Genomic DNA, 17,402 nt, shown 5'->3' on the forward strand with positions numbered 1-17,402 from the left:
CTCGGTGTGGACGAGCACTGCAGACGAAAATTGGATACTGCAGTCACATGAGGGCGCACGAGCGGGCGGACCAGCTCAGTTCCCGCTCCTAGACATAATTTGCAGTCGCTGTGGCCGAAATCGGTCAGGAGAGAAGAGAGTGAAAGAGAGAGAGAGAGTATGTTGATTTAACATGTAGAAAGCTCGCGACATGAAGTCGACTGTGTGTATTAATCTAAGGACTAAATAAAACAAGGCCCGAAGCGTCCGAGAGAGGAGCGCCTTTAATAATTTGGTGTTCAGACACAGAACGATAGTAGGTACAAATGTCTAAATTCATAACAGGCCAAAGTCTGAATTCCGCGTAGGGCCGGAGACCCGGAGTGCGCGTTTTCCGCAACTTCGCCCTAGTATCTTAAATTAATAACGAAGGCGCGCTTAAAGACCGAGCTGTGGGACCTCGTGGAGCTCGGCCTTCGGCCTTTGCATAGTTATAAGTCCTACGCATTTCGATATTTGTACAATGGTTTTGTGTTTCAGCACTAACTTCCCGCAGCTTTGCTTTAGGCTTTTCATAGAAGCGGGTCTCTCTTGGACGTCTTGAGCAAGTTTGCAAGTTATACGTTATAATTTCATAGAAATTTCCCATTTAAAATAATACTTGCACAGTCTGGTCAATCAAAATCGCTGCAGACGTATCTATGTCTTACTCTATCAACCTGCTATTTTGCCGAAGGCCATGCATGGGTCGTACCAAAGTCGCGTCAAAGATAATTTACTTAATAAAAATCTATTTAAGTTAAAATTGAATTTATAAAACTTTATGAGTCTCCTGAGCCTCAAACATTCAAAACTACTAAGTACTACTTCTTAAAAGCTGTACCTATGTAAATATAAAGATGTGAAATGTCGCAAACCGTGAACATATTGCCCACAGAAAAGATGACCGTATTTCAATTCCGGAACGTTGAGCTAATTAAAAGGTCAAAATTAATATCTATATTTAAAAATTGCCTGGATTTTTTATAAATCATAGTTTTAGGTCGTTTTGTCACTAAAATGAATAAAATAAAATAAATTAATTAAAAAATTAAAAACACGACTGCGGAATTTTAAGCGAACTGAAAAGCTAAAAATAATTTTGATGTTAGTTACATAACTTTATGAATTTAAATTGGAATATAAATGTACACTTACGGTCATTTACTATAAATACAAAGGTTTATACACATTTATGATGTGACTGTACCTGTGTATTTTATTTTGATTGCAGTCGGGGGACCTTGATGTAGTGCATTTTCGCATTCAAAAGGTCCCCCGACTGCAATCAAAATAAAATACACAGGTACAGTCACATCATAAATGTGTATAAACCTTTGTATTTATAGTAAATGACCGTAAGTGTACATTTATATTCCAATTTAAATTCATAAAGTTATGTAACTAACATCAAAATTATTTTTAGCTTTTCAGTTCGCTTAAAATTCCGCAGTCGTGTTTTTAATTTTTTAATTAATTTATTTTATTACCATCATATTTTGTGTGTACCTATTTATGGCATTCAAGTGAAGATTTTTTTTCTTAGCCTATTTAAGTGTCCCACTTCTGGGCAAAGGCCTCTCCCTAGTTCTCCATAACTCTGAAGTGAAGTTAAAGTTATGTAAATAAATTAAATTTAATAATATTTCTAACAATTTACAGTAGCAGCGTATTCTTAATAGGATCACCATTGTTTTATGTTTGATATAAAATGAAAACGGTTTCTATTTTTAAAACATAGTAGTTCATTTTCATATTCATTAACTTAATGACAACGGTATCATCATTATCTAACCGCAAAAAGCAAAACATCACTTAAATTCAATTTATACGAGTGGCCCATTCAATTAGTTATCTAGATTTGGATGTAATCATGCCTTTTTGCTTGATTGATGGTCTACAATCTTCTTCAATTTAGGTCCCTCTAATTGCGATTTATAAATGCAATTGCATTTAAATTACTATTTTGTCCATTAAGTAAGAAATTACTTTTACGAGGGTCCTCACAAAAAAAGCCATACCTAATGTCAAAGGTGAATAAAACTTCTTTAAAAGATATGTTCAGTTTTTAGAAATACGCGTTTATTATTGTATATTCCAGAGCTAAATAATATGCAGTGCTCCATAATGCGCGCACCCATTAGCAAAGCCAAAGCGTTCCCCGACCAAACAGCAACGTAATAGGAATTTAGCAGATGTTCCAGAACACACCTACAAGAGCATATGCAGCCCCTGCGGAGCTCAAGACGTCAGCGCGTTTAAACGCCAATTAATTATTAAGGGACAGAGCTCCTTCCTTTGCTCTTTGACGGCGACTCTACAACAATGTGGCTAGCTCTCGTGATTGCCTGCTTTGTAAATTGCATTAGCGTGGTCCGCTTGTGTTTCCGTTTATTTATATACCACTTGCGTTGGTTATGGCGCACGGCATCCGAACTTGTACTCGAATGTGAATACTGCTGTTGTATATTACAAGCATACTTAATTAAAAATGTTCTTTGTCATCGTTATAGTTAATGCATGTTTAAGTTTATTATGCTATAAATGGATTAAGCCATAAATGTATTATGACTTTATACTAAAATACCTGTAAGAACGGTATCATTTCCTAAAGAGTCAATAAGTCCAGCTTTCTTAAACGGAGCGCGATCGCATTCTTTTAAGTCCGTATTATAAGGGGCAGTAGAATTGCTCCATAGATTTGAATCAACACCAGGATCGGGCTAGTTGCAATTCATCATTATTATTCCAGACAATTTATCAAGCGGTTGGCTCGGCTCGCCGCCCCGATCGCACATTCTAACGAGATGGTGAATTTTCACCGAATAATTTGCGAACCGACGAATCACGTATTGGAATCGGGAATGAGGTCGGAATTGAGATAGAAGAGCTGAACATGGTGATGCTATAAAAGGAACTAGGAGAGTAAAGTCACTCAAGGAAAGAATATACATACTAAAATATAACTATACATTATGTACTGTACTGATAATATAAGGATAAAATACTAAGACCTAAGTATCAACTTCAAGGTTGTCTGGAATATATGGCTCTTTATATAGACCGCCTATTACCTACCATAGTTTAATTTATAATGCTGAAGTTATTGGTGTGAAATAAAGATTATTTGTAATGTATTGTTAATACTAAGACAAATACCTATAATATATAAATAAATAAATGAATATTATAGGACACCGGTTAAACCTGGAGTTACCATGGTTACCAGTACAATTTGATACTGGGTTAACGGTTTAACCGGTTAACCCCGGGTTAGTGGGATGGTGCAAGTGGCGCAAAGAGTGTAAAAAGTAGTACAGAAAAAAAATTTAGAAGCCCACAACTTTCTTCGAAATGTCAAAAAGTTCTATTAATTCAAAATTAACTTCTTACTCAAAATATATAATAAACAACCTAGGTATGAAACGTTTAAGTATTTAAAACACCTGTGTCTAGTTTTTCTTTTTTATATAATATATGAATTATATTCTTTCTACTATCCGAATTTTAAATATCCGTGAAAAATTGATTGTAAAAACAGTATATCCGATTCCCTATTTTAGAGGAGTGAGTGAAGAAAGGTACCGGTAACGATTTTAGAGCAAAAATGTAAAACTGATAGATTTAGTCGTTGAAATTGTACACCTTTTGTTACGTAATATCTCTCTCTCTCTCTCAGCTGTAAGGCTGCGAGCCCTTAATATATGGTCCAACATCATAGGAGCTCTTCAAACAACTTGCCTGGATAAGGTATATGACGAATTTCCAGTGCTCAATTCGGGCACGGATCGGATTCATAAACAAGCTATCTTCGACAAAAGATACAAAATACAGTTATACGAGGACGACAATTACGAAGGACTCAATCCTCGGGAGCTCAGAATCTTCACTGATGGGTCCAAAACAGACAGCGGATCGGGCTCTGGAACCTTCTCAGAAGACCTGAACATGTCAATCACCACTCCGCTAGGAGCCCATAACTCGGTATTCCAAGCTGAGTGCATGGGCATCATAAACGCGGCGGCTGCCATCACTGCAAGGAAGGTAGTAGGATCCTCCATCCGTATACTCTCCGACAGTAGAGCAGTCTTGATGGCTCTAAAAAGCCATATAGTCACATGCAAACTTATACACGAATGCCACGAACGACTAATGGAGGTATGTCATAACAATAAGATCACCCTACAATGGATCAAAGGACACAGCGGATCCCGGGGTAACGATGCTGCCGACGAGCTTGCCAGGCAAGGATCGAGTGCGGGAGCGATTGACCCAGAACCGATCCTCCCGATACCGTTTAGCAAGGTACGCTCAATGCTGCTGGCACGTACAGGGAAACTACACACAGAACATTGGCTAAACCAGACTGGATGCAGACAGGCCAAACAAGCCATGCCTGGCATCAACGGAAAGCTCACAAGCGTGCTCCTTCAATTAGGAAAGACCCGACTGAGCATGGTAACCAGTGTCATAACAGGTCATGGACTATTTAACAAACATCTTTTTATAACAGGTGTCACAGACAGTCCCCTATGCAGAGGATGCATGGGGACAGAAGAAACAGCCTCTCTCGTGGTTATGGAGTGCAGCGGAGTGGCCCCATACAGGGCAAAACATCTCGGATCCCCGAGAGACCTCCCCGAGGTCCTACTCAACATCAAAGGTTTGATAGGTTTCCTCGAGGAGCTGGGCTGGCAGGACTAGCCCACCCCCATGTCACGCAAAATAGGCGCCAGTCGTCGAGTTGCGGAAAATCGCCCGAACTACGATACAATAGGGTATTTGACAACATTAAAAATATATAACGAATTGCTGTCATCCTGAAAGATAATAAACTAATAAAGTATATTTCACTATATTTGAATGTAAATTATGTTTATTTTTTGGAAAATAAACGAAAGAAAATTTAATATTTTTTGAAATTTCATCAGGGACGTGAACGCTCTGTGATTGGTCAACGCTCGGATGACGTCACACGCGGGTAAAAATTCTTGATTGCCTTGAGTGTTTTAACTGTTTTATTTGTATTTAGTTAATTTTAGTTATTGTTCCACAGTTTTCTGATATATTCCGATTTATCCGTGTATCTAGTAGCAAAATATTCATAAGAATCTCAAAATGGAGCCGAAATATGTGAAAGCTGATAGCGCAACTTACCAGACAGACGCATTAATGGTTGCACTTTTCTTTAAAGATAATTCGGATTACTATGCTGCGGAACTTAGAAATGTAAAAACAGCTGTGTGAGTATACGCAGAAATTGTTTATTTTAAGAACATTTCGATTTCGATGATACGAATACGACGAAGATATATATATATATATATATATAGAATACGATGACGAGAATAATATCTCCATTCTGCACTTTAGTTTGAAAGAAAAAGTATGCTACTAACTACCTACTAATGCTGAAAGAGCTATGTTATGAGGTTATGTAGTAATACATTAAATACCTAGATCTTGTTTCGTTAAATAACAAAATCCGCTGCTTTAATTACCATATTTATTTACAGTTAAATATTACTTACATCGAAGTGGTCTTCACACATAAAAACATTTATATGCGCTAAAATGCTCTTTGGGTCTCTTCGCGCTAGTTTTGAACACATTTTTCTTTTTTTGGGATTCGTTGAAATGAAAACAAACGATTTGTCTGGATTTTTTATAGGCGTACTTAAACATTGCGGCACTATACACCATTTATATACCATTTTACAGTGAAATAATGAATTCAATGCACATAAACCATAAGATTAACTAAGGTCATTGACTGAGTTTACTTGCGCGTGACGTCACACGTGTCACGTGATTAGCCCCTTTGCAAAAACGGCGTTTAAGGCGCGTTCAAAATAAATAAACTTTAACATTGTTTTTTTATATTTAATACAGGAAATATCACGGAAATATCAATGTAGTGTAATTATTAAGTCATAAACAATAAATTAAAACCATTTTCAAAAATTAGTCAAATAGCCTATACAATACGTTATATCTAAATAACAAGTATTGGTTTCTATTAGCACGTCTTGCCTTTTAATAATGAGGTCGCGAGCGTGCGTCACCGGTAGACGAGAAGGGGCAGTTTTTAAAAATTCATCAAAAAATTATGGTGGTAGTATCAAAATTACGTTGAAATTAAGTCGATTTTCAGAGAAATCGTCATTTGTTTTGAAGTAATTTCTGGAGAAAATTGATTTCGTCTAACTTTCATTTACACTATTTCAAAGTCATAATAACAAAAATGTAGTGTATTAAAGGTGTACGGATATGTGTAATACAAAATTACAATTTTTAGCAGTCCAAACTTTACGAAATTTACAAATAAGATCAACAAAATCAGTGCTTCACGCGCGCTTACTTAAACGTCCATCAGAAAAAATATCATTACTAATTTAGTTAGTCTGTTTTAAAATAAAATGATATGTAAAACGGCAAGATGAGAAGACGTGCTAATAGAAACTAGTACTTGTTATTTCTATTACATAACAAAAGGTGTACAATTTCACCGACTAAATCTATCAATTTTAAATTTTCGCGACTAAAATCGATACCGGGCTCTTAAATGAAATACATTAGGAATATTAGCATTACATTTTGCTTCGTCAATGGAGCGCTTCGTGCAGCGAGGGTCGATATGATTACCAGGGCTTATTACTGCGACTTTATCATATTTCAATTTACGATCGTCACCCGGACTTATCGAGTAGAAAAATCAGAGGGTTGAGTACCTCCGCCGATATAAATCAGCAATGAGACGTCTCATTACTACCGCTCTGATTTATTGATCTACGGTCAGATTTCTGGTGCCTTAAATATGCAGCTCTTAAAACAAAATTTATAAATACTAAAAGTTACAGATATAAGAATTTTAAGTCGAGCATTAGATAAGTCGAGTCGGCGGCAAGAAAATGCTTGGTTGGAGGGAATAAGAAAACGGTCATAGTTGTTAAGTCTTACACAGTTTCTGTCGCTATCTCGTGGATAAGAAGCCTAATCACCGCCGTCGCGTCTGTATCGGGCCGGCGAGCGCGCGGGCGTTCCCCAGGGTAAGCTTTTGGGACCAGTATTCTTTTTGTGGTTTACATTACGTTGTAAGTGTGCCGAATTACTTTGCGTCCCGCTTTTTATACGGAATTTGTGATTTGTCTTTACGATATTTTGATAGTGTATTTGTGTTGTAAGTCCTATTTACATTTCTTTACTGTTCATTTATTTTAATTATTTAGTAATAGTACCTAACTTATAATAAAGTCAACACAATGTAAAATCTTTTCCTTGTAGAAAAAAATACAGATGTATATTAAAAGCCTTTTCTACGAATAGAAACCCAAAGCTATTAATAAAGCGACTATGAACTTATCGAAACTTTACCGTGTAACTGCACCGGGTCGCGCACCAACAAACTTGCTGCAAACTATTTGTAATACGAATTTATTGTTCTTGTTATACGTTAACACTGAAAATTTATTACACTATGAAAATCGAATTTGCTTTCTTTGATTGCGAGACTTAGTTCATATCATTATTTGATAATTAAATCAGAAAAATCATTATTGTGGCGATCTTTTTAGGGTACGATAAATGCCATTTACTAAATGACTTTTGTACTGTTTTGTACACAAAATTCTCATTAAAATTTACCAAATGTTTGGCATCTAGAGTAGGGTAGTAGAATATAATTATAATAAGAATAATTTAGAAAGTGTCAAGAGATTCACAAAACGCATCATTTTAAAGGTCAGGAGAGACATTCTTAACTTTGACTCACTTCATCCCCATCTTAAAACCGCAAACATTTTAAACGCGCTTCTTCTATGTAAAAATAACCTAATGGAGAAATCGGCCCCTTAGAAAAGAATTTATTTGGCGAAAAGGCGCAGCGGCGGCGGGCGTATCTAATGAGATAATATAATAGCCGTGATTCTCGGCAGCGCCGTTCGCGGGACCGAAAATTACCGGAAAACTGCAGGCAAAGAAGCGAGCTTCTGCAAAATAGCAAGCGTTTTATTTAAAAGAGTTTCAGTATCTATATTTCATTTTTAGATCAATGCAAATTGGTAGTTAACGCTAAACAGGATCGGATTAAACTTTAGTGGTGTTATTGTTAAGAGACCGTTCGTCATTTTTATAGCCGTGAACGAGAATTAAACTTTAAACAGTAGACTCCTTAGACTGTCTCCGTTACTCACTAATGGTCCATTGCCCGAAACCAATAACCCCCTGCGGAAAATTGTTAAGTAGGTACTTAAAAATTACAATTAATGGATTTTGATAAAATTCATAGATGCAGCCTAATAGCCCCTCCTAGTATAACCATAACCTATGGTATTGTGAGGACTAACATCATAAAGTAACATTTTCAACTACTTACATATAAAACTAAAATGAACGATTTCAATTCTATCGAATACCAGGCACAGGAGGGTCATATCGAATTGGAAATTGATTTTGTTGCTCCCGAAATAGGGTGTAAAGATCCCATTGTAATATAGATGTCAGCCATATGTCGAGCCATGTTTGTCCCTTTAGCCGCGACCTCTAGAAATGTTAAGAATTTTATTTTCGCATCAAACATAACAAAGGCTTCAGAATAGGTTAACACCTTTATTTTCATGTCCCAAATCTTTTGAATTTATTCGGTGCATAGGTTGCTAAGCTAATCGTTTTGCTGACTGTACCTACCTAATAAACGTATGCATGTAGCAAGTCTATTAGCTTATGCCCATTATGCTTTCACAGTATGAAGTGTTGTTAGTTGCAAGGTTGTTGTAACGTCATCCTCAGAAATCCTCAATATTTATATTTATTAAAACGAAAGGGGACGACCGTCCCGAAACCGCCTTTCCATACAAACGTAGTCCCCATTTTTCTCTCTGGATATTAACATTATTGAAAATATTTTAACACAATTTTATGTATTAATCATACCCATGCCCGACCGTTTATTATTCAAATCGGTTTGGCAATATGTCAATATGTGTATAATTTAATTTATATTTTTAATGTAATTGAATTGAATTGATTTATCATTTTTAATGTAACAATTGAAATGAATTGATGAATAATTTTAATCTAATTTAATTGAATTGAAGTTAATTTATTTATAATTTTAATGTAATTTAAATTAATTTTTTTTATTTCACGATTTATATATTCAACTAATATATATAGGCCGGCAGGCCTAAAATAAAGATTTTCAATTTCAATAACCATAACATTTAAATGTCATAACCATATGTCCAAGAATACCTTTATCTTGGCCAAATAGTCTCATTCCAGGCGCAACAGGACGAAAGACGCACCGAAAACGCCTGGAAGAGCTATTGGTCAATGAAACACCTGATGAAGGGAGACCTACCTCTGTCACTCAAGCGTAGGCTTATGGACATGTGCGTACTTCCAGTTCTCACCTACGGTGCTCAGACCTGGTCTTTGACGGAAACTCAGAAGTCCAAACTCGGGGTTTGCCAGAGAGCTATGGAGCGTAGCATATTAGGTGTAAAATTAAGGGATCGAGTCCGAAACACCACGCTGCGCTCTAAGACTCAAATAATAGACGTAGCTCGGAAAGCGGCCAAGTTGAAATGGGACTGGGCTGGTCATGTCTGCGGAATGCCGGATGACTTGTGGGCCAAGTTAACCATGGGAGCCCCACGAGTCTAACCGGGGATCCGGCAGACCTCGTCGGCGATGGCGGGATAACTTGGACTCCTTCTAGACAGGCTGGCCAGATATAGCATTAAACAGAGACGAGTGGAAAAAGAGGGGGGAGGCCTTTGCCCAGCAGTGGGACACAGTGGGCTCTGAATAAATAAATAAAATAAATAAATAAATAACCATTTAAAAATTTGTAGGAAACCTGTTTTTCGCTCCTAACTTTTATAATAATTAAAAAACTAAAACAAATTTACTGTCGAGCATATCTCTGACTAAAATACATAAAATTCTCTAAAAATGTTTTCCTTAAAGTCAATATATAAGGAGGAAAATGAGAACTACGTTTGTATGGAGAATCGATTGCCCCTTTCCTCTTAACAAATACCAATATCAATAAAAAGTGCTCGGAAATTAAACAAACAAAAAACGATTGTAGACTAAGTTCCCATCAACCCCATCAATCTAGGTATGATTGACTCACTATAAAGCATGCAATCCTTTTAATCCTTTAATAGCTATTCCAGTCACAATATGTTAAACACAACAATTCGGTTTAGTACCAGTCCCCTCGTTTTACAGTCAAACAGAAACATCTTAATCATTACGCTTCATAAAATTCTTAAGTGATTGCCTGGGGGACGGTTGCGTGGCTGCGAATTGATTTTGAAGGTCCATCTTTTAATGTAATCCAAACCCCTTGAACACGCAATTGTCATTAAAATTACCGTAATGAACAAGTCGATTTGCCTGCACTTTTTTCAGTTCAAGGAGCAGGACAAGTGAGAAGTGAGTGGCTGAGCTCATATTTTTGAAATAAAACTTCTTTAGGCGCGTCTCACCACTCACCACTCACTAACTCAGATTTTTTTCTGACGGAAGTAACGCACAATAGGACACACGTCAAAGTGCCAACATAGCGATAAACGTCATCGTCAAAGAAGTTTTACTTCAATCGCGCGTAAAGATTACACGCACACTTTTTTTTTACAGTGACAGCCAGATAAATAAAACATAAAATAAAAACTAGTGAAAGAAAACACGTAACCAAAAAATAATCTTGCCTTTAAAAAGCGGTAACATTTTTCACCAAACAAATACAAATTGGAAAAAAATTACACAACTGAAATACAGCATCGCATAAGTTAATAGTAGTCGGCCGCGGGCGCGAGTAGAGATAATGAAATTGTGTACAGAGGCGCAACGAGCCGCGCGTGTCTCGGCCAAAAATCCACTTAACAAATTGCTGCTGATTCGAAGGGTTCTGGATTGTTAGCCGCTTTTACAGTTACGTCAATTATACCGTGTTATCGATACCCGAACGCTTCTGTTAAACTGTTTTGTTTCGCGCGTCCGGCGTGTATCAAATTTTGGATTCATGACGGACGCCCGTTGTATACCTATCCCTGTGGGGAAGTTTTTTTCAGGATTTGTTTTAACGTGTAATATGTGATTGTTTTTTCAATGTTATAAGGTAGTAATTGTAACATTATACTAACTCAAATTAAGAGACAATAACTTGTAATGACCATGTTTTTCATATAATTTAGTAGCAGCAGTACAATTTAATTTACTAAAACCATTGGGTTATGACGCATGCATAAAATAATTAAACCATCAAAAAGTATCATGTCGCCGGCGCGGCGTATAAAAAAGGAGGATGATAGCAGCAAATTGCGAAAAACACGACTGTAATGAATTCGGCGCGGCGTTTCGCACGCAATTACACAATTTCAATTATCACATTTAGTACGCGAGTGTACAGGGCGCGGCCTGATGGATTATACAGGGGTACATTAGTGGCTTCTGACCGTGATAGTACCTCGCAATTGTCATTCAATTAATGCAAACTAGCGTAAGCATTGCAGTGAAGAACTCCCACGTAAACAACGTGAAAGCCACGTCACCGTCACCGTCAGCGATTCCAATACATATTCAACGAAAAAAAATTGATTGTAATCTCACACGTTTGAACCGCAGTTTAATTTACATCAAACGTTGAATCAAGTTTATTAGCTGTTAGGAAATTTCCACGATCAACTTCATGCCTCGCCGAAAAGCAAAGGAAAGTTCGCGCACAAAGGCCGCCGCTCGTTTTTTTGTTTCCAAAGGTAGGAAAAATTTGAATGGAGCGAATTACAAAAACCAACGGATCGGCAGGGCTGTCCCGATGTAAATACCATTTATGTAAATATTTTTCTTACATGAAAATTAAAATGACTATAGATTTTATTGGCAGCAATAAAAACTACTTACAAGTTTCCAATGTTTACAATATTTTAATATTTTAGTAAACATGTTTTTAACTAAGATTGTTCGACATCTAATAGGACATGACTGTGGAAATCAATTAAAAGGTATACAATTACAAGCGGTTCAACCGTTAACCCAGTGTCAAATTGTACTGGTAACCATGGTAACTCGAGGTTTAACCGGTTAACCCCGGGTTAGTGTAAAGGTACAAGTTTGAACATTTTTCTGCGATCAATTTCCTCTACATTTACTTATTCATTTTCGCAACCCTACATTTTGAATATCGAACGACGTACGATCGGGAGACGCCTATCTCTATTGAATTCCCGAAAAAGGACCAAAACTAAAGGCACGTCCCGACAGCACCTACCAATAGTTCAATTCCATTGAAATTTCGATATTTGTCAGTCTGAGTAACTCGTGGGCATTAATCTAAACATTCGAAATTCAAATTTATGAATGACACAGCGTGAGCGCGTTGGGGTATTTTAGGCGGCTTTTGTTTTTATTTCGGCAGCTAATTAAAGGGCGTATTTTAGCGGTGTTTTCTGAATTTGATTTTGATCAAATATGGAGCCAGCCGCAGAAGTAGGTAAGCGAACGGCGTGCTCAAAATGGCCTGCTTGTAATAAAAATTAGGTTTCAACCATTGTATTAATGCTATCTATAATTTTCGTAGCTATATTCACTGCTTATTTAATTTGGCATAGAGGTAAACTAATGCGTTGGCAAATAACATCACAATAATCTAAAATTTATTCTGCAAGTAGGCCTCAAAGGCTCTTTTACGATTCAATACAAAATTTAGTGACATCATAATATAGTGACGTGAAAAATATACAGCAACATTTATAAATACATTCGTTTTTTTTTAATACTTCCTCAGTTTGTTTTAAATTTCAGAGATTCGCAAATAAGCGGCAAATGAGATACGTACCTACATTTCATTGTTCTCAAATCATGATTGAGTGGTGTAATGAAGGTAAACTTTTGCCCCGCAGACTTCGAGGCAACAAAAATAGCCAAAGTGCAAAGCGAACCGAACACAGTTACCGAATCGGGGAAATGCATTTGCCTGAGTTTTGAGATTGATTAACATTTCTGTACACGTCTAATTTCACACCTTTCGTTTTGTAATTTAAAGAAGTAAAATGATAAATACTTATATGACGTTGTGGTTTTAATTTAGTGGTTTGTATTGGGAATATGCAAACAGCAACACTCTTAATTGTCCATCGGTGGATCTTATGGCTTTTGTAATAAGGTTTACGAACTGTCAGTTAACAGTGTGGGCGATGGAGTACCTAGGCTTATTAATGTGTTATTGCACCGATGGTTGGCGGGTGAGTTCCAAATTATAATAAGCTTTCCTTTAAAATTGTTAAGGCATTAGTATCATCCTGAACTTACACATTTGCCTACATAATTAACCTTTTTGATACAAACATCTTTGTTAAAATGGCCGGTATAAAGTTTGCTATCACTTACCTATCTATAATAACAGGATCTGAAGGGGTTTCGTTTCTGTTGCCGCAACTCTTCTTGTCACAACACCGACTGAAATAAAACGTAGATTTTAAAACATCTTCAGTTAGTTGAGGTTAAAAGTGTTTAACTATGCATACGTACAATTCCGGTAAATCTAGTATGTGATTGGCATATAGTATTAACATTTGAATTTCATCCTCCATCCTTATCATAATAATCATAAAATCACATGAATAATACCTAGTACCTACTCATTGGGCAGCGTGGCAATGTTAACAATAAATTGTTTGTGTTAAGATAAAATCATAAATGTACGTATAAAATCTATCAGTATCAAAACATGTTTCAGAATTTTTGATTTTGCATCTAACAAGGTAAGGTGGGGTAAGACTAGCATAGTTTATTTTGCTCGGGGTAAGACAAACAATATGAGAATTCCGTACAAGTGATAGTGTTACCTCACCTTACCTTATAAGAAAACATTTTATTAAAATATGAATTTAATAATTCATTATCTAACGTATGTTTGATTGTTATTCCATCTAGGGAATATATATTTTAATATTGTATTATTTGTTTGTTGAAATGTGTCAAAAGTTTTTGTTATTAATCTCTGGCGCATAACATAATCAGCTAGCTCGTATTTATTATTTTTTAATACAGTTGCTCAAAAAGTGGTACTTTTTGTGACTGCGTAGCGTGCGAGAAGCTCAATTTCTCGAACTAGTGCTTTTTACTTTTTAGTTCCAAACTATACTTTCGAAACGCAGTTAAAATTGAATTTAGCGCGGAGCAGGTACCAGGGCCTCATGAGTTATGAGGAGGTGTCGTTGACCAACCCGCGCCGGGCCCGCGGCGGCCGCGGCCGGGGCGCGCACGAGTATGAAGGTATCGCGGGCTGCGGCAGCTCGCGTATCTTAGCTGTATAGGTACTTTTGGTTTTGGTTTGGTTTGGTGGTATGATTCTACTAATGATATATTAATTTATTATTTTTTCGCAATTGTATTAAAAAACGTCGTTTACAACACGTGTGAAATGTCTTTTTACCACTCGTACCGAGTCTTGCCACTCGCTTTCAGCTCGTAGCAAGATACCTCGGTACTAGTGGTAAAAAGACATTTTTTTCACACTAGTTGTAAAATGTACTATTTCTACATAGGTATTGTTGCACAAACTTTAATCTTCATCGACTTTTCCGTCTTTGCAGTTGTGCTCGAAGGGAAGAAAATCAATAATATTTGTGCCGAAGGGTTCCGTATCGTTTATAGTGCTCCCAGTATAATGTGTTGCGAGTGAAAAGGTTACGTGGCCTTTAAATTAAATAAAATCCCGTGCAAATGCTGTTTGATAGAGATTTTAGGGATCCGAAAGTTCTCGCAACCGTTGCTGGATAAAAGCGTAAAGAACTATACAAAACTAAAAGTCAAACTAACGAAATAGTCATGTCTTGTGTCATGTCATGTCAAAACATGTTAAAATAAATGGGCCAACTTAACACCTTATTTTTCGGCGTTGTAAGGAGAAATATTAATGTAATGGTAAGAACACAATTGGTACATCACAGTTTGTGTGATTCAATGACAAATAGAAAATTATATATACATATACTTTCAAACTAAAATGATTATGTGTCATTATTATTCCATTACGTATTTCTATTCCGTTATTAAAAGTTTATGACCGGTTGTGACATTTATTCATAAAAACTAATTACATTTACATAGTAAATACTTAAACAGTATTTAGATAGGTACACCAATGTGCCATTGTGTATTAAATAAAAATAATTTATTTTCAGATTCCTAAAATCCATAGATCGTTAGTTTCAAGACACTTATAAATAAGTAAACTACATAGGCAACAACATGTTTACATATAGTCTGGCAAACCCACTTTGTCAGTAGAAAAATATGTAGAGTCTGTTTGGAAAGAGAAGAGTCGTGGAATGTATTGGGCCCCATACATTCCGCGACTCTTCTCTTTCCATACAGACTCTATTGAAATATATGCATCAATAAGCCATTACAGAACCTGGATATACAAAAAAAAACAAATGTCCAGAAGCCTACTCCACACAATGTTTGCGTTGTGTACATTGCGCGCCCTACCGGGCCTCCTTGACGCGAAGGGCAAAGACATTGAAAGGACAGACTCCCCCGAGACTCCTCCCCTGAAGACGTGCAGACGGGACGCACATATCTCGCAGAAAGAGTGCGCGATATTGCGTCTAAGGTGGAATAAAATTTTAATTGCTCACACAGATGATGCAGCTTTGTGTCGATACGCTACTATTCCACGCACACGTCGTTTCAACGGCGAGACGCAATGCCGGCCGCAAATTCCCTATGCTTACCTAGCACAACGCTTACGCGAACTAGTGTAAGTGTGACCTAGGATCCGTTGCTAATTATGTGTAATAGCACAGCACGCTTATTCTAGTTCGCGTGAGGATTCGACTCGCATACTCAAGGTAAGAGATAAAAATTAAAGCCTATGACCGGAAAAACAACCGCGAACAAATGGTTAAATTAATGAGGACTCTCACTTCGCTGTTTTGGTGAAGTTTAGGATTTAGAACTTGAAGTTAGTTCTCGGTGTTAGGATTTGTTAATTTTTATTTAAGTTGGGTCGCTACCACTTATTGTTTCGTTACATTTTGTTTTAAGCAGTAGTTAAATGCATAACAAAAAACAATCCATCAATGCAGTATCAACACTGCCTTATGCATTGTTGATATAGTAAAATGCTTGATGTGTGGCATCAATAGCGAGTTAGTAAGAATGATGACACGCAGAAAATACAAAGTTTATGACAAATGAACGTTATGACAGTTCTACGAACTGAAGTTTTTTCCTTCAGAATGTTTGAACACATAGATAATCGGAATTAACAATTTGGGGAGGTTCTTACCTGCACATAACTTCGTGTGTTAGTAGAACTCTGCACATTTCGGGGTTTTTGTCCTGACCTTCATACACTATTGGCTGTAACAAAGAAAATTTATGTTTAATTCGGATTTTGTTAAGTAAAAAAATATGATCTGTGGAAAATAGTAGGTACTTCTTCACGCTCGAATGAGTAAACTAATTAAAAATCAGCGGCAAGATAAGATTTTTCATCTTCATTAAGTTATTATTTTTGCTAATTTATGTACCCCTTCCGCATAATCGCGTGGCGTTATCTACGAGCCGGATAAACATGCGCCCGCTACTTTATACCCAAGTCTAATAAAATACCTATTTATTTCACTAAATAAAATCTAAATAAATATTTTTTAAATTTGACCACACAAATGTGTCCAATATAAAACATTTGTTGAACGAAATTTGTATACTATACAATCAGCAGGTAATTACCAATTTAAATACGTGTTAGTATGCAAACTTGTATGTACTGCTTGAAAATGTGTAATACCACACAGGTTAAACAGAAAACTAGTAAATATCGGTAAAGTTATGTGGTAGATAGAAATTAATAATTTGAACATTTTTACGAATTATGCAAAATAGTTATATTCGAAAGCAACGTCAATGTTCTTAACAACAGGGTAATTAATATAAGTAATCAAAATTATCAGAAATTTATTAGAGAATCTAAAAAGTTGTTTATGTAAAGCATTCAAGCGAGAATTTGACTGACACAAACACAATCTCCGTCAAGACTCTCTGTATGACTGATTGGTGAATCTCTTATCACAAATTAAGAAGTCTTCAACCAGTTGCACTTGAAATTTTACCCATAATTGAGTCGAGTAGCATACCAGTAGTTCAGGGCGCCCCACTGCGCTGGCACATTAATATCTAATCAGTGCGTTAGGGAGCTAATCCGACCTACACGATATGGACCAAATGTGCAATGTTATTTTTAGGGTTGAGCTGCCCCGCAGGGCTAGCACACTATTTATCTTTCACATAAACCATTTTAGTCGTGCCATAAGAAAAGGAACTTTAACCCGATGGGTATTAAGTCGCAAATCAAGCCATTT

At 36.5% G+C, this 17,402-nt stretch overlaps 1 protein-coding gene across 5 annotated transcripts in view; it reads right to left on the bottom strand.

The window, feature by feature from the left end:
- LOC134744977 (transcription factor collier) overlaps positions 1–17,402 on the bottom strand; it is a 73,650-nt gene that overhangs the window by 31,304 nt on the left and 24,944 nt on the right. For all 5 annotated transcript variants that reach the window (XM_063678930.1, XM_063678928.1, XM_063678927.1 and 2 more), the window contains exons 6-7: positions 16,328–16,401; positions 13,417–13,485 (exon numbers count right to left, since the gene is read on the bottom strand). In XM_063678930.1, the coding sequence (XP_063535000.1) occupies positions 13,417–13,485; positions 16,328–16,401 (143 nt within the window). The remainder of the gene's footprint in view (positions 1–13,416; positions 13,486–16,327; positions 16,402–17,402) is intronic.

This window comes from Cydia strobilella, chromosome 10, assembly GCF_947568885.1.
Source record: "Cydia strobilella chromosome 10, ilCydStro3.1, whole genome shotgun sequence".
Classification (NCBI taxonomy): Eukaryota; Metazoa; Arthropoda; class Insecta; order Lepidoptera; family Tortricidae; genus Cydia; species Cydia strobilella.